Here is a 21,480-nt window from a genome sequence, read left to right as displayed (position 1 = left end):
TTTTTTTTTTTTTTTTTGTGACAAAATCTGAGGTAGTCATGTGGTCGTCTCTTCACTGGTATGCTTACTCATTCACTTGTTATAAAGCAGATGTACTTGCATATTGTTTTTTCTTCACATTTGTTCATAGCCTGGCAGGGTACAACTGACCCTATGATTGAGATGTTACTTAATTCTGTCTGTGTTTAATCTGCCTTTTTTTCTAAATTACTTACCTAGCCTGAAGTCCTCCAGATTTCTGGATGACTCTTAAATGCAAGAGAACTTCACCTGAACTTCATCTGCAAAAGTAGCTCTTTCTCTCATGCTTTTTTTTTTTTTTTCTTTCTTTTTTTTTGGGGGGGGGGGCGGCGTGGGAGGAGGGAGAAGTTTGGAGAAAACCAGCAGCCTAGGTCTGCTCATTAAAATTTGAGCTAATGCAAATTAGGTGCGTCTCCCCCAAAACTAGGTATTAATCATCTCATGTTGATAAGAAAAATATGCTTGCTTTCATTACTGGTAGTAATTATTTAGAGGATTTATTCTTCAGATTTTCCAAAGACACTTTTGCTCAACAGGGATGATGTGACTGAACAGGCTTAGGTTCCAGCTACTGGCCAGAGACATATTCTCATCATTGAGAACTGTACAGTGAAATTCCTTTCCAAAACCAGTTATTCTGAACCCTATTGTGATGATGATCAGCTCATGGCATAAAATAACTTTCGGATGTTGCTTTGATGATTAAAGCTCTTTAAAATCAGTAGATTTATCTTAGGCTGGGGGAAGACAGAATTAACACTTTGTATTTGTCTGTGGTTCTCCCTTTACCTCCTCACATTTTTTCTTTTGATGCTAAAGTTCTGTTGAAGTTGTTTATAGGCATATGTCTCTTTATAGGCAAAAAAGATAAACTGAGTTTGGAAACAGTACCTAGAAAATGGTTGTAAAACCTTGGGTTTGGCTACCTCTACCACATGAGCCATAATAGATTTCATTTTAAATAGTATGTTTTACTAGAACACTAAAAGTAAATCAGTTCTTATTCTGCTTATGAATTCTGAATTTTAATGTACTTTATCTTTTTACAGGTACAAATACTGCATCAAGCAGCATCAAAAACGGAGGACCCTTTCCACGAGCTTGTCCAAAGTGCAATATTCACTTCAATCTTATGGATCCTTTAAAGAATCATATGAAGGTAAAATATTTTGGGGGCTGATGAGCGTGATGACAAAATTCTGTGGGCTTCTCTTTGCTTATGAAAGAGTGATGTGTTTTGATACGAAGATGTTTTGCCTTTTGGCTATTGATTGGCCTGGGTCCAAATGCTCTGTCTTACAGAGAGGAAGAATGAAGGAGAGGAGGTACAAATTTTACCCGCTTTTTTTGCATTATTTTTCAAATTAAATGGGGTATATTTGCTGTCTGTGTATGATTTATCTCTGCCACAGCAGTGACTTTTAGAACCCCTGGCCAGTTTCAGGTGAATCTGATGAAGGTAAGTGCCTACAGGTTCAAAGGTAATAGACAGTCAGCTGATCCACATCTATCTGGTTGCTACTGAGACAAAGACTTCAGTATAAATTTATTTCTTTTCCTTCGTAGATCATTTGGTGGCTAAAGAAAGTTATTCAGCAGAAAGAAAAAGATTGTAGTGCATACTTGAAACATTGTGAGAAGCAAATCTTTCAGAAACTAAGCATCACTTATTCTGCCTATGGAACTACTTGTTGTAGTCTCCAAAAATGTATTTTAATTACTTGGCAAAGACTCATGCAATTTTTAGGCATATATATTCCATTTCAGGGGGAGGAGGGAAGGCATTGAACTTTGTGTGCGGTGTGAATAGCTCATACAAAAAAGAATAGGAACTCCTGTGGAATTGAAATCTGTGAGCCTCTTAAGTTACTGTTAACACAGGTCATTCTGGTTTAATAGGCTCAAGACACCTAAATGGTAGCTGCTGTCCTCCTTCAACTTCAAGTGAGAAACATACAAAATTTGGAAAAAATGGTATTTTTCTCTAGTCATTATTAGTAGAGAATAGCTTTTGCACTGAGTGCCTTAGCTAAACGAAAGATAGCATTAAAGAAACAGACTAATTCAGTTTTGTTTGATTAAAATCTTACCTAGTCATATAGGATAAATATGCTGAGTCAGTCGTCCACAGTAGAAAATGAACTCCTTGCTAGAAGAATCACAGAATTAGGCATGTACAGTATGAAACTTTATTCAGCAGGAGAAAGATCTGTCCTGTGAAACATTCTAATTTTATTAGCTATTGAAAACTTCATAGCACATTCTACATGAATTACATGGTGGTACTTAAGCATTAAGTTTCATATTGTAGCTGTTAGGTTTATAAGCATTATGTAAGTTTTTTTTTTAGGTGAAGAAGCTTGAACAGTATGAATTGTGTGACTTTGAAGTGCTGAACTCTTTGTTAACACTGAAAGAAACTTCTATGGTCTTCAATGAATGTCCTCCCCACAGAAATAAAAGATAAAACTTCCCATGAAGTTCTTAGTAAATTTAGCTTGTGAGCAATGTTCTTGTAGAAAAGCTGTTTCTTTCTTATTATTAAATTTAAATCAAGTATGTATTTTTCTAATGAGTAAGGCACCACTTGGCAACACTGATATTCTGATTTGTAACTTGTCTTACAAGGATAATTCCTCTTAAGTGTTTAAAATATACAGTATTTTGTTATCTAAATCACACTAAAGATCAGTAACTGTACAAAAGGTGTATGTGAGTAAGAATGAAGTCAGACTCTCAGAGTAATTGGAATGGAATTTTACATGTAGCTGTACTTAGCTGGTGGCTTCAGTTTTCAAAATGCTGTTGTTACTGGTGCAGTTTAATAAGAGAGACTGGTATCTTCTTTTCTCCCTCTCTTTCTCTCTCTCTCTTCTCCTCCCCCTTTTCACACAGTATTGTTGTCCAGATATGATAGATAACTTTTTCCCAGGAATGGCCAAAACGGAATGTTCAAGTACAACAAGCAAGACTGCTGAATCTGAGAAAGGAAAACTGATTATGTTAGTTAATGACTTTTATTATGGGAAACATGAAGGTGATATCCAGCAGGTACAACAGGAGCAGAAGACTCATACAACATTTAAGTGCTTCAGTTGTCTGAAAGTCCTTAAAAATAACATAAGGTATTTCAACTTTTTTCTATTATTGCTAAGGGCTATAAGTTAACAAAAAAAAAAATAGCTCCTGCGTTCAAAACTGTCTCTTTGGAATAGAAAGATTTTTTGTTTTGTTGTTTTTGTTTGTTTTGCTTATTGAAAACTAGTAATGTCAGGTTAATTGAACAGAAATTAAATTCATTTTTACTGTTTACATCTGTAGCTTAAACTTTTTACAGATTAGAGTACTAATTTTAGTAGCTTTTAAATAGTACAGTTTTAGTAAGACTAGTTGTAGGACTTCAGAATTGGAAGGAGCAACAAAAGCTGATTTACAGTTTGCCATCTGGACTGATAACAGTATCAGTAGATGTGAGTGTAAATCTCTTCAGGAATTCACGAGTAATAGTTGGTGGCTTATTTATGTAATAACTGACCTTTTGATTGAATAATTTTACTTCCAAATGCAGCAAAAGGCCTCAATAAGTTGTTTTAGTAGAGAGACCAGTTTGTGTCATTGTTGCTTTGAAGTTAAGGTCATTGTACTTTCTTACATGAACTCAAGTGAAGCTAAAGTAGCAGAATGTAAAACTGAAAAATGGACTATTCTTTTGAAGAATATAGTCTGCAGGTTAAAATGAACAGCCTTATGCTAAAAATATATTATTAAATGAATCAAGTTTCTTGTAACTGCAAACAATAAAGTTCCTATTAATCATGAAGTATATATAAATCCTAAGTAGAAGTACTAGTAATTAGTCTCATAAGCAGCCAGAAAATACTGTGCGTTGTTGGGCTTTGGAGGAGTTTACTTTCATGATTTTATATTTACTGTTGGCTGTGGCATTTCCTTCCTTGCAGTTAATCTCTTTAAAAACATTAAACAGTGTTCGTGGGCTAAGAGTGTTTTTTTTTCCCCCCGTTCTTCTATGCATAATACTTTACAAATGAGCCTTTCCTGCAGTCTCTTGAAATCAGTCCACAGAAAGTTGAATGCAAAACTTAAATACTTTATTAAACTATTTTACAATAGTTAACATTATTCTGAATCATTTAAAGAAATACTTTGTCTTTTGTGAACCACTGAAAGTTGTCTGAAGATGGATTTTGATTCTTGTATCCTCCATGCATCCATCCAGATTCTCACCCTGGAATTATTCAGAACTGTTGACTTGGCTTTTGGAGGAAGTGATTTCTGGCATTGTGTTCCATGAAGATGATTGCATCAGTCTTTTGTTTAATCTTCAGTTTATTTTTTACCCTGTGGTCATATTTTCCTGTCATTGGGGATCTCTCTTTGCTGATGAATTAGATTTTTATTACCAGAACTCCTTGACTTTGTCAGTATTTGCTGGGTGATGCTTTCATTCACCTTCATTCTAATAATATATTAACTTTATACTTCAGCTAACCCCCTGATCCTAAGAGGAAAAGCAGTCATAATAATATAGCAAATCAAAAATTCTAGCAAATCTTAGGAATTGCGAGGGGTAGAGTACCAGCAAGTTTTGTCATTTTTAGACTGTAGTAAAAACAATGTCAAAATGTACAAACTACGGAAAAATGCAGTTGCTAACTCCATGAAATCAGTTGCTGCTGCATAAGGTACTAGGTTGTTTTTAGAGAATACTTTTTTCTTTTTTTTCTGAGAATTTTTCTTCCACTCTTTTCTATTTCAGCAGTATGAATAGGAGCTATCGGTGCTATCATGCCACTATATTCTAGAGCAAGCTATTAAAATGAGCATGTCATTTTTGTTTGGATTTCTGTAGAGTCCACTTTCAGCAATATTAATTTTGCAGAACCTCCGTATGTAAATTCTGAATTTTTCTTCCAAGGTTTATTATTTTAGTCATTTTTGCACAAAAAAATAGATAGTGTGTCCTTAGCTCTAATGGAAGGTTTCTGGACCTCAGTTCAGAAAATTGCGAAGTGATTCATCTTCATTTCCTGTTCTCTTTAAGAGTTAAGATTGAATACAATATTGAAGTAATGGTCTGTTAAAGCAGTATGCAGTGGTAGTGTCAGTTCCTTTCTTCTGCTGAAGTATGTGGATATTTTCAGTTAGCGTATGGATTTTCTGGTGGTTTGGGTTTTTTTTGTTTTGTTTTGTTTTGTTTGTTTTTTTTCTAAAGCAACTGCATGATATTAGAAACTTGATCAGGAGATTATTCTCCTTATCAGAGTAAGAGGCTTCATACTTTTTTGGTTTTTCAATTCCGAAGTCATAACTTTGAGAAATACATTTTTTCTGGGAGCATGATGTATGTTTAACTGTTTCTGTGACTATACTGAAATGAAGCCTATTCAAAATAGGATGGTTAAGTGAACTGTAGTAGGCTGCGCAACTGACTTGTCCTTTGTTGCAACTTACTGTTCTGCAATTAGCTCTCACCTGCCAACTACTAGTTGTGAGGAAGACATCTCAGCTAAGATAGGTCCTTCTACAGAAAGGTGGACATATGTTAATGAAGGAAAGATGATAACTTTTAGGAGTAACATAATCTTGCTGTGCTGCTGTAGTCATTGTGTAGATTCTTGTCTGTCTATGCAGATATTCATTTTTATTTTCTGGTGTAGCTGACTTCATACCACCAGGTACTGTTCTGATTGCCAGCTGCTCAGTGGCATTCTTTGATAACTGCTTCATAATTCATCTTTTCTTAAGTGCTTTATACAAAGAAGGCTGTTTGAACCCTGTGAGGTAGGTTCAGATGCAGCTGTGAATGTCCTCATTGCGGATAATGTCACGCTGCTTAATAGCTTCCAGCAGAACCAAAGTTATACTTACTTCATAATGTGGCTTTCAGACATTCATAGAAAAGTACAAAAAGTGAATAGTTTATATAATTTGTTGTTGCTGTTGCTAATTTCCCTGTATTTCATGGCAAGAACTTTGATGCAGCAAACTTGAAAAAATATAATAAAATACTTCAGTTGTGGAATGTGTTTCAGGTAAGTTGTATGTTTCTTATAGTAGTCAATATTTTGCTTTGAACTTTGAAAGATTAGTTCTGACCTCATAAGCTTGCTTAACTTTGCTTTTTTTAATGAACACCGACTCTTATGATACTTTGAAATTAAGTGCTTTACAGGGTTTCTAAAGCTTCTTCTACATCTTACCTGTGACATTCTCATGTATAACACTTGTTAAAATGTAGCTTTTTGCACCTGTTCACTATTATTTAAAGGTTTATGAACCACATGAAACATCACTTAGAGCTTGAGAAGCAGAGCAGTGAAAGTTGGGAAAGCCACACCACCTGTCAGCACTGTTACCGTCAGTTTCCTACCCCCTTCCAGCTGCAGTGCCACATTGAAAGTACACACACGCCTTATGAGTCATCTAGTAAGTTAGATTGTATCATATTCAATCTTCTTGCGGTCCAAAAATTTTTTAGATTTTTGTGTTTTGTTTTTTTTTGCCAGCTTGTAACTTGAGAATAAAGTTGTAGTGAATGGTTATACTTTAAAAGCAATAATATTGAAATTTAATGTAGGAGCTAAGCAGTTACTCAACTTACTTTGGAGCAATGTCTGGGGAAAAAAATCTTTCAAACCTTTTTTTCTTTAATTGGAAGCTTGATTGCAAGAATTTTTATTGTTTAAAGGGCTTGCACTTGGGGCTTTCTGAGGTTATGCAGGGAGTTCAAGAACAGAATAATCATTGGGTTGTGTTATATTGATACAGTTTATGTGTATATGTATATTACAATTTATCCACTTCTGCCCCCAAACTAATTTTTTTTTTTTAACTTTTCTAGCTATTTGTAAAATCTGTGAATTATCCTTTGAAACAGAGCAAGTTCTTTTGCAACATATGAAGGACAATCATAAGCCAGGTGAAATGCCATATGTTTGCCAGGTATCTCAGTGTGATTGGTTTTGATTTAGATTGTTCCCTGCCCCTCAATCTGTTTTTCCTATCAATAAACTTTTAACAAGAAGGTCAAACTTCTGGTTTTAGGTATGCAATTACCGATCCTCAGCTTTTTCAGATGTAGAAACGCATTTCAGAACGGTTCATGAAAATACAAAACATTTGCTATGCCCATTTTGTCTCAAAGTAATTAAAATTGGAGCACCATATATGCATCATTACATGAGGCATCAGGTAAGCAGCTGTTTTCATTCCTTAATGCTAGAAATCTGCTCTATATAAGTGTCTCATATCTCCCTCTAAAAAAAAATGTTCAATTGATTTATATGGTGGTTAGTAGTTAGTAAGATACAGTAAAAAAAAAATTATGACTGCTTATTTTGAAGTCTGAAGTAAATTGCATTAGAATTTTTGCGTGTATGCTGTATGACAGCAGTTTCTTACTTAAAAATCTCTGAATATACTTGAAAGAATGTCTTTGCTATTTTTTTCTTCATTAAGTTGTAGTGTTCTACTTTTTTGAGAGTATTAGCAAACCTTTTTGCTGGTTCAAGTAGACAAAGGATTATTAAGTAGTGTGTCTTCGTGAATCTGGTAACCTAATCAGTTCTCTTCTCAGTAATAGTACTGCCTTGCACTTTTAAAGTGTTTAAATGGTCTCTCTAATTCCTACACCATTTTGGATTTTACAGAATTAGGAGTTTATCAATTTTTTTTAAATGGGTGATCATTGCTTGAGACAGAGTAGGGTTGGAGTTTTGTTGACTTTCATGCCTACTATAGATTTTCTTTCCTTTCTAAAAGAAAAAAGGAATATACCGTTGCACTAAATGCAGGCTGCAATTTTTGACATGCAAAGAAAAAATGGATCACAAGACTCAGCATCATCGAACATTTAGAAAACCTAAGCAGTTAGAAGGTTTGCCTCCTGGAACAAAGGTAAGTGTATGGGCATACAAAAGAACTAAAAGGGGCAAAGAAAAAAAAAATTCCTCTCTTCTGAACTCTTCTCTACCAAGATAAGTGCTTTCTTCCCTTCTTTTTCAAAGCATTGAAATTTTTGTCACCTCCAAAACAACTTAATTTCTTACCTGTTGCCAGACTTGCTAGACATGCTTGTTATGCTTTTCTACTGGTCATCATGCCTTTTCTCATGCTCTCACGTCCAGGTACATACATACGTAATTGTCAGTTGATATAACTGAGAGTAGTCCAATCATGGCTGCTGGTTTCTTGAGCTATGGGTTAATTTTCCCCCCTTTTTTGTCTTGTCTTGTGCTAGGAGCAGACCATGTAGTCTAGCTGTTGGTCTGCAGGCTGTGTATCACTTTTCCTGAAACATTTTCAACCCATGGAAGGTAGTGGCAAAAATCATGTAGGGTAGACTACTTGTGTAGACTTACCTCCCTATAGGTAATCCTCAGCTTAGAGCTGAGTGCCCCAAGATTTCTTAGCTCCAGCACTGTGAAGTAAAACAAGCAGTTTGCTATTTGTGTTGCGAAGAAAAGTGAGGTCCCTTCGGAATACTCAGGTTATTCTTGACTCAATCTTCTATTTCTTGGGGAGAAACAAATTAGACAAGGATTTCCCTGTGGATTTCAGGAATTTTTTCCTACGGTGTTTTAATAAATTGTGAGGATTTTTTTTTTTCAGTTGAAATTAAGAAGAAAATCAACATGTTGATCAGCTCCTTATACTTCATTTCCTGTAGAATTGCCATACTGTACTTTGAAAGGAAAATCATTGAAGCTGATGTTGATAGAGTTACAAGGCAGACTGTGAAGCACTGATTCTGTGTTCTGTGATAATGCTTCAATTTTTAAGAAACTCGGAGACCTAATAAAAAGTTTAGTCTTATTTTAAAATTTTGATGTTAGAATTTGACTGAACATCAAAACTGAAGAGTTTGGAACCAGGTTTAGAAGCTGAGGCAATCCATAAAAACTATGAATTTAGACAAGGAGTATAATTAGAAGTCATGCTGTGGGTAAGAACTGGATAACCAAAGTAAAGGACAAGGCAAGGGAGTGTGATAAGGTCAAACAAGAGGTTAGGAATTGGAATTTGCCCTTCACTCTCTGTGTGTGTGTGTGTGTGTGTGTGTGTGTGTGTGTGTGTAGGGGGAGGCACTAGAATGAGGGACAAGAATATGTGAAGTAAGTAGATTTGCTGGTCAGGAGGCAATAAGACAACAGGGGTTTTATTTAATCCAAAAACCGCTCGCATTTAATCAAAAAACTAATGGTATCTTCCATGTGGGGCTAGTTGGCCTGACCCTCTGTTTCTTTTCCTCAGTGAGGTGGGCAGTTTAGGGGGGGGGAGGAAGGCCTTTAAGAAAGCAGGTAGTAGCCTATTGCAGAGCTGTCTTGCAAAACACTCCACTCTTATCAATCTATTGGATGCTTAAAGCTCTTGTTTTGCTGGAAATGTGCTGTTCAGGTTATGTTTGCACTATTAAACATTGTTTAATGTTTGTTTATTGATTTATTAAACATCTTTCAAAATAGGCTTTACTGCCTAGTTTCTTATGCTATATGCAGCATATTTATTTTAATCCTAAGGTGATTCAGACTTTGGGACAAAGGGAAATGAGAACTGAAAAAAAGCTTAAATCTGAACAGAACAATCTTTAATTTCATACCTTTAGGTTACTATTCGAGCATCTGTTGGACCTCTTCAGTCAGGATCATCTGCTACATCTTCTGTTAGTACAAGCACTTCAACATTTCAGTTATCACCTAAAGCTAAAAATACAAGCAGTAAAAATCATAAATCTAATGCAAATAAATCAAAAGCAAAATCGAAGCCATCAACTATACCCAGGAAGCAAAATGCATGGACCAACAGCAGCAGCAGCAAAAAAAAAAATAAAGTTGCAAATACAGCATTGCATAATCTGAGGTAAAATATTAGCATTAAAAATATCTTTTTAAATGTATTTTGAATATAAATAACTGATCATTATTTTAAAGGATTTACAGTACTACAATACAGAAGATCTGACAGTTCAGTTTTGCAGGAAAAACAAACTCAAAGAAATTTCTCACATACTGGTACTGTGATTATAATTCTGAATCTGCTTTCCTTGTAACTTAGTTGGTGGCAGACCAACATGATGGAAGAACAGATACTCTGGAAGTTTCTCTACTCTAAATTTTAGATTTTTCTATACAGAGAGCCACAGACTGTTGAAAGACTGACTCATCAGACAGCTTTATGTTCAAAAGTGACCTGTGCAGGGGAATACATCTGCCCAGGTGTTCTTTTTCAGGCTTTCTGATAGAGGGAAAAATTTTTTCCTCCTTCAGAGTAAGGATTTTACTTGAATCTTTTATTTAAGTTTGTCTGCCGTAGGAGGCACTTTGATTTGGAGAGCTACCAAGAGAATCCAGAATGCAAGAGCAAGCTGAGGGGAGAATGCTATCCTTATTTTGATAATTTAGTGGGTGTTTACTAAAATATAATTTCATTTGATAACATGGGTTAGTAGTAGTGTTTGTTAAAGATGATGGATGCGCCCTTTCAATAAAGTGCTAATATTTGTGTGTGTGTGTGCGCATACATGTATACGTTGTGTGTGTGCGTAGATGTACCCCTTTCAGAGACATCTGAAAACAACCAGCAAAATCGGGGAAGAGCAGACTTTGCATTTTGATTTATAGATACAGCAAAAACCTGTGGGGAATATCAGCAGGGGATGGGAGAACCACGGGCTTTTTTATGTATCATGATGTATGAACCACTTCTTTTGAAAAGTGCATAAATACAGAAGTAGCAGCTATAATCGGAGGTTCTTAGTGTAGTATCTTGTTTACAGAAGTGGCTGATAGCAGATGCTTACATTAGCTGTTAGTTTATGGCTGAGATTACAATGATATAATTAAAGAGAAAACAAGCTTATTACTGATTTAAAGTAAAAATTTGAAATAGTTATGTCATCTTAAAGTGTAAATGTTAATAGTTAACCTATTCTTATGTTACTGTTAGGTATCGTTTGGGAGCTCACAAATGTATCGAGTGTTTCTCAGAAATAAAAGATTTTGCAAGCCACTTTCCCACTTATGTCCATTGTAGCTTATGCAGATATAACACTAGCTGTAGCAAAGCCTATGTGAATCACATGATGAGGTAAGAACTCCTTTTTGAATTTAAAAAATATGTACAAAATACTATTTAATTTCATATAAATTGTGTTAAGTGTTTGTATTATCTGAGTTTTGATCTGGGCCATGAGACTGACATGGAAATGTGCAAACTTGAATTTTCACTTGATAATGAGGGCCTAAAACCAATGCCATGGTTCTGCCTTAAAAATTCTGTGGTTCAGGCAGTATTTTGTCTTAACTTCAGAATCTCTGTGGAATTTGTCACAATCACTTCAGCCAAACTTTAGTAGAAATGACTAATTGTGTTGCTTATTTTTTATATTTCAGATTTATGGCATTATCTAAATTGAAGTGCTGAATATGTAAAGCTGCATCTATTGCTAGTGAAATCTGTGCTCAGAGTACTGTGTAAGGGGTGTCTCAAATAACATGCTCAAATAGATACTTTTTAAAACTTCATTCATATTTGTAAAATAATACTATCTCACCTAGCAAGAGATTTCTTGCTGATTGTGAAGCAGTGTAGGGTACTAGTGATGACAGAGATAGCAAAACCATTTAGGAAACAAATGCTTATGTTTTCAAAGCAACAGGAATACACTGTGCAATAAGTTAGACACAGATGATATAGCAGTGAGAGTAAAATAAAAAATAAAATAAATAAAATAAAATAAAAAAACCTGCTTGTTATCCTGAGCCTTGAACCAGTCAAAAGTCTTGTGGGAAAAAAACAGTATGCAGTTGTGTATTTAAATACATATAGATATATAGATGTCTTGGCATTTTGGAACTCTTCAATTGCTTTATTCATAATGATGTCAGCGCTCATAAGTTCTTGATTGAAATGGTTTCCATGTTTTTATGCATATAACCTACAGGTTACATGTTTAGATTTTTTTTTTAAAAAAAAATTATTCTACTTAGCTCTGTACAAAAGAAAACTTCCTCCAGAATGGGAGAAGGGAAACTAAGGTAAGCTTTTTCTTCTGTTGCCCATGCACTGAATGATGTCATATCAAAACATGCAGAAGAATAGCCAATCTGTTCATGTTTCCTTGATGCTAATTCAGCAGCAGAAGCAGCATTAGGTGTTCTGGGGATTCTTTCATTTTTTTCCTCTTCGGCCAAGACTTTTTTCCTCTTCATAAACTGAAGTAACTAGAAGTTCAATTTAGTGATGTGACTTTTCAGTATTTTGAATTAGAGATGAGATTCGCGAACATAAGCTTTCAAAAATCTAATGTTTCTGAAAATGCAGGTCAGTGGATGAGCCTTTCATTTTCATGTCTTGCCATAAGCAAATTACAGTACTATTTACAGTGTATGGGATGTGTGGAATAATGTACTCGGGGAAAATCAGTTTAAGTGCTAATGTTTCCTTCTATTTAGTTTTCACAGTGCTCGTCCGAGTAAAAGGTTTTGGATCTATAAGAAACATTCAGAACAACTAAGGTAATTTCCTGTATCAGTTACGTATCATTGTATTCTTACTTCCTGCTAGTGAGTTGATTTGGTTAGATGAGATAAGAACCTTTTGAATTTCTAGCTTTCCACAGTTGAGACAGAGCAGAAAAATGAAAATACTAGCTCTTCTATTGGCAGTGTTCTCTTCAGAGGCAAATGTTTGCTATTTATCCACAATTCTTAACTTCTTTATCAAATATTTGAAAAGATGTCCTTTTCTCTATTCTCCAGTAATTCATAATGTGCAAAATGAAGGGAAAACATACAAACAAACAAATTCACACTTTATAGATAAATTAGTGTGAAGTGCCATTCTTTATTTGTATGGCATTTTGCAGAGATGCCCTGGGATTTCTGGGCACTGCTTTTGGTTCAAAAGGTAAGAATATTTTTTGTGACGCAATTTCTCTGAAGTTGCACGAGTTTTTCTTCTCGTATAGTCTATCCTACTGCTATGAATTAAGGAAAAACATTTCATAAGCATGTAGTATTTATACTTTATTTTTACTTTTTCTTCTCTAGTGGTGTGACTGTAGTGTGTCTTAATTGTGATTTCCTGACTGATGTTTCTGGCTTAGATAACATGGCCACGCATCTGAGTGAAAACAATACTCATACTTGTCAAGTTGTTATAGAAAAAGGTAAGTGCAGATAGTCTTTTTCATGTAATGTGCATACATATATAAATACAGACACACATGTGGATGTGTCTGTGTTTTTAAAGTTGCATGAACATTTTGTGCATTTATACTTGAAAGTGAGTACTTGTCTATTTCCAAATTTTAAAATATTAAGTCTTTTTTTTTATTTTCAGTTTCTGTAGATTTCCCAACTGCTGAACAAGTATCTGAGTAAGTTTCGTTTCAACACTCAATGTTTATTTTTATTAATTTATTGACAGATGGCCAGAAAGTTGCACTTTAAATTTGGGTTCTTCTGAACTTCTGTGTGCATCTGTACATTTTAAATTCCAAGATCTGTGCTTTACTAAGTGTTTTTTGCTCTTGACTGCATCCAGAGTTACAGGAATGGGGATGTACAGTGATTATCTAATGCATCCAAAATCACCAGTAGGCTTTTTTGCTCAGTTTGGCCAGAGTCAGAAAACATGAATAGTTCTTGCAGTATTAGAACACTTCAATCTTGAGCTTGTCTAGACCTAGAGAGACTGTTACTTCTACCTGTTTTGAATACTAACAATATTAAATTAATATTTCCTGCTCTTTAAATTAATATTTCCTGCTCTTTAAAATATAAATACAAAAACAATTTGTGGTCCTTGTTGAAGTAGCACAAATTCAGACTTACTCGCTTATAAATATTTAGAAATGATTTTGAAAATGATATCATTTATATGACAAAGGTATCCTGTCTAAGGTTAACTTTTTAATGACTGCTTGCAAAGAAAAATAGGCTTTTGTTTTTTATTTTGGCTTTGGAAAAATCTGCAATGTTGTGGAAGCTGTGTTTGTAGGGTTTTGGGTTTTTAACTGTAGAAGTATCAGATATGCTTGATCTTCCCTGATGAAGCTAGAATAGCACCTGAGACCCTTTCATGTGGCTTGTGAGCCTACTTACAGGAATAATTGAAGAGTCAAAAGTGTGTCAGTTAAATATTTGAGTTCTCTAAACCACGTCAGAATGCAGGAATGAAAATGTCAATTAGATTGCAAAGGAATTCTTTTTCCTTTTCTTTTTTTTTCTTTTTTTTTTCTCTTTTTTTAAGGATGGAAGAAAATAATTTAACCTAGACTTAACAGCAAGGTGTCATTGACTATACAGGAGTGTAAAAGGAATTAGATATTCATGTGTAATGAGAACAGCCACAGAATTGGATGAGAACCTTTCCAAAGGAGAGGGAAATTCTTATGTACTGAGCTTAGGTCAGTGTCAAGTGTTAGAAAGAAACACCTTCAAAAGGCAGGTTACTTCATAACTGTCAAATATTTTATTTCTAGTTTCTGTAGAGTAGTCAGGAAAGGTAGATGCTGAAATATTTCATCTGATCTGATCATGGAAATACCCGTCTCTGGCTGTGAGGAATATATGCTATAAATTTCAAAGCTCTGCTAACTGTTTCCATAGTATAAGATAAAGTTCGATGAAACTGGTGGGGAAGACTAATAGACATTAAAAAAGAAAAAAAAAGAAAAAAAAAAGAAAAAAAAAGATATTCTGGCAAAAAGGAAGAAGGGAAAGAAGTTAATTTGGGAAACAATTCCAAAAATCCATTAAAAATTCTTGATTTTGGAGGATAGAAAATTGAAATTGAACAAAACACTAAAAACGTTGATTTAAGGCAGTGTTGCATTCGTTTCATTAATCCAGAGTGGTTTGTGTCCTTTAACAGTTCGGAGTTCAATGAAACATAAACCACAGAAAAACAGCGTGTCAAGCTGTGACACAACCTTAACTTTTCTACTTGCAGCTGGCATTAGATGTTGGGTATTAATACGTGCTGAATTATATATAAGAAAATGTTAGAATGTGCTGAATGATTGAGGAAGAGGTACAGTTGTGGCAGTCTGTCACTAGTGCACAAAAATTTTGCTACCTTGAATACATTATGGAGGTATCATAAGAATATTGGATATCCAAGATATGTATTATTCAAAAACAAGTGGGTGGGTGAGCACCTAAGAGACTTAAGAGAGTCAAGAACATGTGCAGGTTTGTTTCTGTGAGCTGTTAGTGTGTTAGCATAGGACAAAGAACCATTATTTTTTTTGAAAGCTCTACTGTTGGTATAAAATTAATTGTTGTGACTCCTTGAAGTAGTGTAATCTGTGGTGATGATTTTAATTGTCATGTTTATAGACTTCATTTACTTCAGTAAATCTTGTCCTTATTCCAATTTTCTGATACTTTGGACGAGAGCATTGCTGAACCTAAGACAGCATGAACATATCTGTGTAGCAGTGCCAGATTTTTGTATCTGTTATTTATAGTACAGAATATACACAAGATAAAGCATGTGCATCTTTTCATGAGATGATTATTCAGTTTTCTCTGATCCTATTTAAAAGAAGAGGAACTCCCAGGCAATAGAGAGAACTTCTGCCATGTAGTTTCTCTGTGATCTGTGAGCTTTTCTTTTCATTCTTTGATCTACAATTTGAGATATGACTTGTTTATGAGGCTTGTCAGAATAATTTCTCCATTGTTGGACACCGTGGCTCACCACTACAGTCTTGAAATTAATGCTTCTGTTGGATCTCATCTTGTATCTCTTAGACCTTTTACTGGTGTTTCTAATATACATTAGACTGTCTGCATATGTTGTAAAACTCATCGGTATTGCTAATGACCAGACAAGTTCTATTGCCTCTGTGTAGTGTTAGTGAGACTGTGTGTGGGCCAAAATCCTGCCATTTGTAATACAGGTAACCTACCTGGAGAAGTTCCAGCAGGAACTGCTTTTTAAATTGTTCCTGTACATCGTTTGCCTTGTTTGTTGTTCAGTGATCCATCTTGTGCTGAGGGAATAAGGCTTTATAACTGTGCCAGTACTTTTCTAATGCTCAACTCTCTGCTTTACGCAACAAGTTAACGTGTTTTTTAAATGAACTGACAGTAGACATTTTTGTTGCAGGGGAGTTGAAAGTGAGCAGGTATCCTATACAGTCTTGGCTCACTGATACATCATTGTGGAGCAGAAAAGTGAACCCAGTCCAGCTTGGGATTATTTTGGTATGTAAGCGAACAAGCATCCATACCAGATCTTTCTTTTTTCTTCGCGCATTAAAGCTTTGGTATTCTCTTTTTGCATTTTTAAGGCAGCAGATCTGGTCTCTTCTCCCAACCCTGAAGTCTGGCAAAGGCAATTCTGTGATAGCATTCTCTGCTTTGCAGCATTAACTTACAGCTTTTGGAGCTATGCTCCTTTGAAGGGAGTTTCATTTACGGGATGCAGTGTTTCTTCTGCTCACTGTCTCCTCAGGTCTCTCAGTATCATTCTGTGTTAGAGTAGCATATGCACAAGGGTGTGCATTTGTTGATAACAGCCCATTTTGTTCTGAGATTGTTCCTGGCTTCTGGAAGTAAAGGGATTTGTCATTCTCTCTGGGTATTCACTTAAAATATGTGTGTCCTGATCTGTTCAGTATTCAAGCAAGTTGCATTTTGCCTGATAATGACTTTGCAGTAGACAGTGGCAAAATATGCTTTGGATAACTTCTCCCACATGTAACTGCATAAACTGAGTCTTGGCCAAAGGAAAATATTAGCTGCTTTACTCTGGTAGGTAAGTCTTTTTTTTTTTTTTTTTCCCCTACTCCTAGATACTGTATGAAGAAAGCATGTGATGGAAGCAGATCTATTTGAGCCTTGACTCTGCAGGTTGAGAAACCATTTTCATTCATACCTTGTTCTTTGGTATCATCTCTTACCTTCAAGGATGTTCAAGGATGTTCTACTCAAGGAGTTTGAGATACTTGCTGCTTTTGATTCCACTGTTTTCAACTTCATCTATAGATCTAGCTTATCTATGGAAAGTATGTCCATCAAGTTGTCTGCATTTATTATGAGCTTTTCTTTTGTCTTCATGAACAACACCTGATGTATCTCCAAACCTGACCTCCTGCTTATAGTGGCTATATTTTTAGGTTGAGTCTCTTAACTTACCAGTTTTCAGGCAACTTACAAGGTACAGATAATCTTACTGTGAAGTAAGCTACAGTTACCAACTCCTAGTTATGAGAGACTATTTCTGATGAATACAAGCTGTTCTTGATATGCAGTACTTTCTGCATAATCAGACTGATTAATCCATTCTTTAGTTATATTTTCATCCTCTTCACCTCTGGTATACAAACAGTAAAAATTTTTGTAATAGTAAGCTTTCTGCAGCCACAGTGGTATTGCTAATAATAGCAAGGATCCTGTCAACCATTGTCTTTTATGCGTGTTTTGTAACTGACCACTGCACACTTAAAATGTTATACTTGATTAGTACTCTAAGAAGTTTTGTTCTTTTTGTCACCTGTTTTTTCCTTCTGACAGAAGGCATGTTCTCTCACATGCTACTGATCAACTTGGAGCATCAGTGATTTAATATAAGATTTTTCTTATGGGACTTGTTTCTGGTTTTGACACAGCAGCATTAGATGGCAAGTTGTCTTTTCATTGTGAACATGCATTTCAGAGAAAATTGAATCTGAGGTCTTTCTATTTCACTAAAGCTTCTGGCAACAACCAAAACTGGGGCATGATTGCAAATTTCTGTGGTTTTCAGAAGTGTTCTCTAAGGATTTCCACAAATAACTTCAGATCAGAGTGTCAATTCAGTACATTGAATGTAAATTCAGTAAATTGAATGCTCATTTAGAACATCGTTCAGTTCTTTTACAGCTTTGGTACAGAAATACATCACTTAAGTTTCAGATTTGTGGTTAAAACACTGGTAAATTATATACAAATTTATCAACCTTGTGTAAACACAGGTAGTTATGATTAATGTAAAAAAAAAGTGGCATTATAGTGTCCTGCTTTCATTTTTGTGAGGATCTTAGAAAACTCGTGTGGAAAAGTCATAATACAGAAAGTGTATTCAGTCATGTAAGTAAACCTGCCTGACTTATACTTTACTATCCCTTATGATTCTAATTACTTCTCCCATGCCAGTCATGCAGCATATGGGACTCTATCTGCAAAGACAGAGCATGAATTTTCCTGGTATGTCCAAATTCTCTGCTACCTTTGCTTTGAAAGTCTTTTGGACAAAAAAGTGAATGTTTCAGGCATTAGGGGGTAATCTAAATGCTTGTAACTGTAGCTTTGTGGTTAATAATATTTCTTTATTGGTGATAATAATAGCAAATTCTTACATAGCCCTTTTTATTGCTCTCTTCATTTTACGGATGAAAAACAGTGCAGTAATATGAATTTCATCTTTCTTTTCTCATTTAGTCATTAACATTGTAGAATACCTTAGGGTACAAGTACCTTTTTCTCTTCCTTAACTGTGTTCACGTGTGCCTTAACGTAGTCCTATTTCTTCCCCATAGATGCTCATACATACGTTTGTTTTGGGGGTGGGAAGGGGGTCTGGTGTTTGTGAATAATCTTCTCTACTCGTGCTATGTTTTTCAAAATGGATATTTTTGCTAAAAAATAGATCTCAAAAAATCAGCTTTCTGTTCCTTTAGTCATGAACAGGGTTATATTCATAATGCTTGGGTTAAATTTATAATGCTCAGTTGAGTGGCTGGAAAGTATCTTGAGTCACTTAAGTTAGATAAAGTTGTGTTCTAGAAATTCTTGTAGCTGTAGTCTTGCTACAAAGAGTTACTTCTTGTTAGGAGTGACTGGGAAAGGGAAGTCTGGCAAAGGAGTCCAGCTGTCTTTCAATATCACTTACTCAAAGATGATGGGGGAGCTGTTCTGTGCCTGTAATAAAACATGATAGATCATTGGGAAGATAGTTGCTCATGATCTGAACTCTGTATATGTGCAACTATGCATGCATTTCATTACGTGAGGTAGGGGGGGAGCTGTGAGACTGTACGAACTTGAACGCCCTCCTCTGTGCGTAGACTGTGCGTCTTGAACTATTTACTTAATTGACTCCAAATCAGTTTCATTAACAGTACCTAGCTGAATTCTCACATATCAAACAAAATTTCAAATCCACCCAAAAGTGGATTTTAAGTACCTAAAGGAATGTTCTTATTTATCTGGCTTTTAATCTGTTGTCAGATATTGCCTCTTTGATTTTTGTGGCCAGTCTCAATTAGGCTGAAATTCTGTGCTCAGCTATGTTTTTGGAAAACTTTTCTTTTTAGGGGTGGTGGTAGTGTTTGCTTGCTTGTTTTTTGGGGTGGGGAATGTTTTTGTTTGTTTGTTTGATAGATTGCTTTTCATTGTTCTTAAACAGGAGCTTATTTCTATATAGAAAGAAAACTTTTTGGAGAATTCTGTAGCAATTTCAGAATTGCTCTGCTGGGTGTGGACCAACAGGCTGTATTTACCAGGGATAGTCACCATCTTTGTTCATTTTCATAATGCTCTTATGTGTCTGGAGCTACAGTGCTTCTGGAAAGTACCTGGCCTTTGCTGTTTGAGGGCTGTAGGAGATGGAACTCCTTTAGAAAGTGAACTCTTGGACCCCAAATTTCTCATACAAGTGCTCGGAGCATCACAGAGTGAACTGTATTTTAATGTCCATTTATTAAACTTCTGTAATTATACATTTTAAAAAAAGAAATTACCTTCTAAACTATAATCTCAACCTTAATTATATTTAGGAACAGATCAGTAATCTAAAGTGACCCATATTTTGTGATAAACATCTTTGTTAATGTTATAAACTGTTCACTTCAAAAATAATTCAAATTTGTGAGCTTGAATCTGTCTTGTAAGCTACAGAAATGTGTGGCTACAGAAGTCCTGTAGAATTTGATCAAGTAAAATATAAATCTATTAAATCATGTATAGATACTGCATCTAATTCATACCCATTTATTTTGTTGGTAAACTTTCCATTTTCTTAGAGAACAAGACCAGTAAGTTTGTCCTTAGATATACATTGCCTGATTTGTTTTTGTCTAAATTGTTCTGTTCTTTAAAATTATGTGATTAGGGCTGCTTTTAAACAAATAACTGTTTTTTGTCATTAAAGCAGTGAAGCTAAGCTAAATATTAGGTACTGGTTCATCTTTTACTGGTGTTGCTACTCGTGATTAAACACTTCAGAGTATTCCAAGTCCCTGACCTGTCACTTGGTTTACCCTAATGTTTTTCTTACTGTTAATCAAATGCACGTTCCTACAGTGCTAACATAGAGATTTACTATAAAAACAAATCTTTCTTATTTTTGTGAATGTTTCTTGTGAGTTAAGATGTAATAATTTAAAATAATCACAAATTACTGTTCATACTACAGTTCCAATTGTTATCTACCTGCTAGCACATAAGTGTTAATAGGTGGTGGTGGAGTACTGAAAATATGTTCAAAGTTATTGAAAAGGTCAGTTTTTTAAACATTACTTTTTCTTGGATTAATTTAGGAAGATAGGTATGGCAGATATCAGACCAAATATTAGCTGTGTATTTTTCATAAAGTTGAAGCTGGTAAAACTGTTCCTCGTGTCAAGTGTTATGTACTTTGTAGAAAGCCATTAAGACTCACTGAGGTCATGGATCATTTAATTTATGATTAATAGCATTATTTAATTGTAACAGAGTGAGCATCATACTTCAGATTAAACTTGGCTTTAATGCAGGATCAACAAAGAAGATACAGACATAAGCAATTTTGAGGGTTTTGTTCAGATTGGTGGATTTTGTGTTTGTTTTCTATAGGAAACCTTTGAAAGGCTGGATTTTCTGTTAGAACTGGTGACTTAACAAGGTTTTGTAGGGAACACTTCTTGCTATCTCTGGTAGCATTTTCTTAAACACAAAAAAAATCACTTTTACTGATGTTGTGATAAGCTGTTTAATTAATATGGTTTTAGAAGTCAATAAATTGAAATAATTTATAGCTAATCTAATGTATAGACTGTGCTTGTGAAGGTGTTTTGAAGGAAGCATCTCCTCTAAATTGTAGTTGGAGGTCAGTACAGTTGCTGTGAAGTAAATTACAACTTTTTTCTGGGTAGTTGGGTTACTGTAGATCTTATAATTTTAGAACAGAACAATTCTTGATTTTTGTTTGTGTTGCAGAATGTTTGTTAGTCATAATGCTGCTTTTAAGCCAAGGTAGCTGTGTTGACATTAGCAAGTAACATTGACATTCGTGCTACAGGAGTGGATCAGTAGATCAAAATGGTTGATTCTGAGGAGCCTACATCTTCACTGCATTGTAGTTCAGAGGCTTTGTTTTGGACCAGACTTCTGTCCCTTGAACCAAATGCACGTAGTTCAAAGCTGTGTGGAACATCTGTTGTTGGACTTTTGTGATGCCGCTTCT

At 35.0% G+C, this 21,480-nt stretch overlaps 1 protein-coding gene across 8 annotated transcripts in view; it reads left to right on the top strand.

Annotated features, from left to right (window-relative positions):
• Positions 1–21,480, top strand: part of ZNF280D (zinc finger protein 280D) — a 63,008-nt gene that overhangs the window by 22,319 nt on the left and 19,209 nt on the right. For 6 of the 8 annotated variants that reach the window (XM_062583448.1, XM_062583450.1, XM_062583449.1 and 3 more), the window contains 11 exons: positions 1,071–1,180; positions 2,917–3,146; positions 6,311–6,468; positions 6,884–6,984; positions 7,087–7,233; positions 7,804–7,938; positions 9,647–9,900; positions 10,987–11,127; positions 12,495–12,557; positions 13,092–13,210; positions 13,384–13,420. In XM_062583448.1, coding sequence (XP_062439432.1) covers positions 1,071–1,180; positions 2,917–3,146; positions 6,311–6,468; positions 6,884–6,984; positions 7,087–7,233; positions 7,804–7,938; positions 9,647–9,900; positions 10,987–11,127; positions 12,495–12,557; positions 13,092–13,210; positions 13,384–13,420 — 1,495 coding nt within the window. Of the gene's footprint in view, positions 1–1,070; positions 1,181–2,916; positions 3,147–6,310; positions 6,469–6,883; positions 6,985–7,086; positions 7,234–7,803; positions 7,939–9,646; positions 9,901–10,986; positions 11,128–12,494; positions 12,558–13,091; positions 13,211–13,383; positions 13,421–16,161; positions 16,260–16,849; positions 16,873–21,480 lie in introns of those variants that run through there. The other 2 variants (XM_062583454.1, XM_062583453.1) reach the window with 2 other exon arrangements.

This window comes from Rhea pennata, chromosome 10 (genome assembly GCF_028389875.1).
Source record: "Rhea pennata isolate bPtePen1 chromosome 10, bPtePen1.pri, whole genome shotgun sequence".
NCBI classification, from domain to species: domain Eukaryota; kingdom Metazoa; phylum Chordata; class Aves; order Rheiformes; family Rheidae; genus Rhea; species Rhea pennata.
This window is presented reverse-complemented; position numbering and strand designations above follow the sequence as displayed.